Below are 5,508 nucleotides of genomic sequence, written 5' to 3' on the forward strand. Positions count from 1 at the left end.
GTATCGGAATTATTGGACTTGTCATCATTTATCGTGAATTTTATCTTAATAACTTTAATTTATTCGACATATTGTGCATATTTTATTGGATTTCTCTAACCATTTATTAGTGGATGTAAATTTTTAGATGTTAAAAATTGTATTTATACACACACACAAAAAAAAAATAGAAAAATAAGGTATATACTTGTCAACAATGAATAATAAATGAACCTCTTTATAAAGCGGTACATGGACTAGAGTAAAACCTATCCTCATCCATCATAATTTTCCATTGTTAGTTCATTATGATGACCACAATGACGACCATGGGTCCAGTTTGTTTCAAGATTCTCGTTCAAGCCATATTTATGTTGTGGTTGACGATGTCGCAGTACTTGCATCATGTGAAGTATGTTTCTGCTGAATTTTGGTGCAAAGATAGTGAGAAGCTTGCACTCCTCGACTTCAAGTCAGGTATTAAACAATCATATATATATAGTTAGTAGAGTTGGTTATGCTACCTGTGTGTTAATGCATCTATCTATTATAAATTTATAATATATAAAAAGACATTAAAGCAGTATTACAATGAATTCATATTTATATATAAATTTTGTTGTCGCATGAAATTAAAGTCATTAAATTTAAAATAGACTAAATTAATATATACCAGCTTATTTACCTGTTTAAAAGGATAAATTTTATCTCTAAATTTGTATTCGTTAAAATTTCAGATTAAATAGGTTGAACTCGATTAATAAAAAAATTAATGGATTAAACGGACGATTTGTTTAACTTTTTTAATATTTTTTTTATAAAAGTAATATTTTTTATCAATATTTTTTTATTCGAAATTCGATCTATCAACTAAGAAAATATTGTTTGTTAAAAGTTTTTGACTTAAAAATAATATTTTTTGTTAAAATATTTTTTAAAAATAAAATAAAAATATATATAGATGAATCTGTTTAACCTATCGAGCTAACCATAAATATCTGGATTGAAAAATGATGACATGTGAATAAAACAGATTTAAAAGAATGTCTATTTAACTCACATACTTAAATGGTTCAGGCCTAAATGAATTGAGCTAGCCTATTTGACAGTCTTATCATAAAATAGTTTTAAAAGTCCATAATGTTAGGGAGACAAAAATAGTTAAAATATACCTTATTTAGTTAATTATTTCATTAATTGTTACAATAATTAATAAAGACTAAATAAGATAAATTCTGGTTGTTTTGACTAAATAATTTTAGTTACCAAATAATTTTATTTATAAATATATCTAATTAGATCATGTTATATTATGTCAGCATAAATAATTACTTTTATATTAACCATATGAATTTATGATGCACACTGACACGAACACGGGACACAACACGACATGGAACACGCGAACACACAAATTTTAAAATTTTATAAGATACGGAGACACGACATATATATAAAATATAAAGTATTTTTTAGATAAATTACAATAAATTTTTAATATTTTATTGGTATTAAAATATGAAATAATTTTTTAACTGTTTTTAATATCTTCTTTTAACTATATATAAGTATTTAAAATATTTTTGTTTTAATAAATAATAATCTTTATAGTAATACAAATGGGGAGCTCATTTGCTGACGTGGCGCTCATACGTTGAGTCTGGGAGTTTATTTGCTTACGTGTCGTTACTAGAAATTTTTAGATTTATATTTATAAATTATAAATTATTATTTGCTCAGGTTGTTATTTTCAAATTTTAAGTTTGGGTTGTTTTATTTAGGTTGTTATTTTTAAAATTTTAAATTGTTTTATTTGTTTGGATTATTTTACTTATGTTGTTATTTTTTAAATTTTAAATTATTTTATTTAAGTTGTTATTTTTTAAATTTTATTTAGATTGTTATTTTTTATATTTTAACACTATTTTTTAAAATCTGTTAATTCTTTTTAGCATAATTTTTTAAAATTTTGTTGATTTTTTTTAAATTGTAGCTACATAAATTCTTTTAAAGAAATTTAGAGTTTTAAAAAAATTTACATTAATTATTCTTCGGTTGTTACATACTAATATTACAATAAATAAATATTTACGTTAGTTTAGAATTTTTAAATTATTATTTATTTAAGTTGTTATTTTTAAATTTTAAATTTGGGTTGTTTAACTTAGTTTGTTGTTTTTTAAATTTTAAATTAAAGTCAACCAAATTTTAAAAAATTTAGTTATGATGCAACTATAAAAGGATAAGTTCTGAGAGATGTAAAGCACCACAATTTAAAGTACATCAATCCCTTTCTTTACATATATCCAAAATCTCCCTACTTATTCTACTGGCTGATATTCACAAAATTGCTAACATCAATCCTACAATCGACAATTTGTGTGTACGTATACGAGTGATATGGTTATGGACACTATCAAGTTACGGAAATTCTCCATTGCCATACTCAATTGAGATGGTTTGACTCGATGAAGACGCGAGTTTTCTACTAATATCCTTTTATCCATGACTCCAAGGTTATTTATTTATTTATTTAAATTAAAGTCTATGTACATTGGATTAGATATTAAATAAGTCTATATTTAACTTTTTCTTATGTTATTTTCTTTTTTAAGCAGGTATCGAATAAAGGTTGGTGTCATTGATGATTCTAACTGTGGATGTGTGTAGAGATACTTGATCCACTCCTATTGGTAAGATCTAACCAATATTTATTTCTAAAAGCATTAGTGAAGATATTTTTATTGGTACTTTTTATATTATTTATTATTAATATATTATGTAATATCCTGTAGAAAGGAGATCTATCAGATACACCTACACTTTTACTCAACCTAATTGATAAGATCTTTCTCTTCATTATTGAAGTTCAAATATATGATATTTCATATTTTTCACCTTCTTATAAAGTTAAGAAGATGACTAATAATGTGGATCTCATAAATAAATTCAAAGAGGCTCACCCTATTCAAATTGTGAGTATATATAAGTGTACTTCTATTAAAAATTAATTTATTTTTTGCTTTCTTGGTCATTAGTAGTATCTAATTTATAAAAAATAATTAATTATAATTTTAGGATATTGACTACACCGGTGCTTTGTTTCTAATTTCAAAGACATCCTCAATCATTGAAGGGGAGAAAGTAGAAGGTACTAAGGTATTTGTTCAAAAAATATTTTTTTTGTTTGTTCTCTCAAAATTAGATCTTAATTTTATTAAAAAAATATTAGTGAGATAAAATCAAAGGTTAGAAAGAAGTCTTTAATTTAACGTGGTTTTTTGTACAGAATTTGTTGCTTGAATTCTCCATTGAAGTTGCGGCCAATGATGAATCTGAATTGTTGGAAAGTGCTATTACACCAACTAAGTGATTATCCTCGGAGTCGGAAGATTCGAAGGTGGAAGGAGATACTTCAACTTGCAAGAAGATCAAGATTAAGAAAGAAACTTGAGAATTTGGATGCACATGTTTTGGAATCTCTTTTAGAGTCTATCTAATAGAATAATGCCAAACATATGTTTGTTTTGGTGGAAACATTGTCTTTTCTTGAGTTATTATTTTTCTTTTGGCTCTTTTCGATTTTTATGTTTGGAATTTAGAATTTTTTTAAATATAAATTGAAGTTATTTGGTTATTACTTGTGATTTTATTTTTAATTTGATTCTCACCGTTGATATTCTGATAATTTTTAATTTAATATTTAAAGTCATAAAGTTATAAATTTTTTCTTTGAATTATTGTTGATACAATTAAGTTAGTTATTAATTTTAATTGTGTACTTATTTAAAAAAAATCTAATTATAATTTTTAAATAAAGTATTATGTTTATAATTTTAAATTTAAATTCAAATATACTTTTTTTTTGAATTTTTACGTAAGCAATTGGGTTTGAGAATATTTTTTAAAAATTTATATAATTTATAAGTTACTATACTAATTACAAAGGATTATAATAAAATAAATAGAATTATCAGTCTTATTAAGATGTGAAATTATTTATACTATTTAAAAAAATGTAATACTGTTTAAATTTTAGAAAAAGTATAATAAAGTTAATATTGTTTATGATAAAACTATAAAAATTATTTTTAAATTAACAAATTTCTATATTCCTAATGGACAACGGACGTTTGATTAGAAAATTTTATTTAAAAATTTAAAATTTATACTAGCTAATTAGAAAATTCTATTTTAAAAATTTTAAATTTGAATTTCTAATACTAATTTCTAATTAAATAAGTTTTTAACCATTTCAATTTTTAAATTTAAATTTTTTTACTTGCCACATTTATAAATTTTTATTATTATCTTTTTAGATTGTCTCTCCACAGTAGAAATACTTTCATCTTTTTCTCTCTTTTTAAGTATTTTTTCTAAATTTACGTAATTTATAAGGTTATTAATTTTTAGATTGCATTTAATTTTATTTATTTTTATCGATAAATAATAGGATTGATACTATTTATGACGAAACTAATAAAAACTATTTTTAAATTAACAAATTCCTATATTCTTAATGAATAACAAACGTTTAATTAAAAAAAGTTTATTTAAAAATTTTAAATTTACACTAGCTAATTAGAAAATTCTATTTAAAAATTTGAAATTTAAAACTCTAATACTAATTCCTAATTAAGTGGCTTCTTAGCCGTTTTGATTTTTAAATTTAAATTTTTTTTATTTGTCACATTTATAATTTTTTTTCTATTTACTTCGTTTACATTGTTATTTTTTAGATTATAACAATAGAGGTACTTTTATCTTTTTCTCTCCTTTTACTTATAAGTTTTTCATTTTCAATCTCTTTAACTATAAGTTGAATTTATTGATCGTGAAATTAAACTTATATTTATTTGAAAAAAGATACTTTTGTAAAAAATATATATATTATTTTCTGTAAAATATGTTTACGTAACTAAATAAATGAGAATAAAAAAGAAATTAAAGCAGCCATCGAAAATAAAATCTGTGCAATTTTACATAGACATAAGAAGGCATTAATTTCATGTTCTATTTGGTAAGTTAGACATGAGAAAAAATTGTAAAAAAATTAGTGTTTTCGCATTTTAGAGAGACACAAAATACATGTTTTTAATGGGTATTTGTGTACGACTATGTCTTTCATATTTTTGTCTCAGTAAACAAACAACATACATGTACTCCTGTGTACTCCTCCTGTGTCTATATTTTGATAGACATATATACCAAAAACAGACGCTGTCATATGTGTACTACTTTATTTTTTTAATAATATAAAAAATTTGATAATAAAAATGTATTATGTATAATGTATATACATTTTTAATTGGTTAAAAAATTTATTTATTTGATATTTTTAGGTATATATTGAAAGATACAAGAAGTCCAAAGAGAAGTAAGATTATATTGAAGAGAAGATTGATATTAAAAGACAAAGAAAATACAAAGCAAAGCACAATTCAAGGTAGATTTCATATAAAAAAATAAATTAATTATTTTATCATTTTTGTTTTTAGGTTAGAATAATATATTTTTTTATTTGGTATT

At 22.4% G+C, this 5,508-nt stretch overlaps 1 protein-coding gene across 2 annotated transcripts; it reads left to right on the forward strand.

Moving 5' to 3' along the window:
- Positions 1–250: 250 nt before the first annotated feature.
- Positions 251–3,619, forward strand: LOC140184772 (uncharacterized). 2 transcript variants are annotated; one of them, XM_072237886.1, is made up of 5 exons: positions 251–2,495; positions 2,598–2,672; positions 2,775–2,954; positions 3,058–3,138; positions 3,269–3,619. In XM_072237886.1, exons 2-5 carry the CDS (start codon positions 2,640–2,642, stop codon positions 3,350–3,352), a joined length of 378 nt encoding a protein of 125 aa, XP_072093987.1. In that variant the 5' UTR covers positions 251–2,495; positions 2,598–2,639; the 3' UTR covers positions 3,353–3,619. The 2 variants fall into 2 exon arrangements, with proteins under 2 accessions (XP_072093987.1, XP_072093986.1); XM_072237885.1 differs by having other exon boundaries at positions 251–456.
- The last annotated feature ends 1,889 nt before the right edge of the window (positions 3,620–5,508 follow it).

Source organism: Arachis hypogaea, chromosome 5 (assembly GCF_003086295.3).
Source record: "Arachis hypogaea cultivar Tifrunner chromosome 5, arahy.Tifrunner.gnm2.J5K5, whole genome shotgun sequence".
Taxonomy (NCBI): Eukaryota; Viridiplantae; Streptophyta; class Magnoliopsida; order Fabales; family Fabaceae; genus Arachis; species Arachis hypogaea.

Bases quoted from the DNA above. Each gene is read 5' to 3' on its own strand.
- LOC140184772 (XM_072237886.1), top strand. From the start codon at position 2,640: ATGTGTGTAGAGATACTTGATCCACTCCTATTG. The intron at 2,955-3,057 runs GTGAGTATATAT...TTATAATTTTAG, and splicing joins AGGCTCACCCTATTCAAATT to GATATTGACTACACCGGTGC. The intron at 3,139-3,268 runs GTATTTGTTCAA...TTTTTTGTACAG, and splicing joins AGAAAGTAGAAGGTACTAAG to AATTTGTTGCTTGAATTCTC.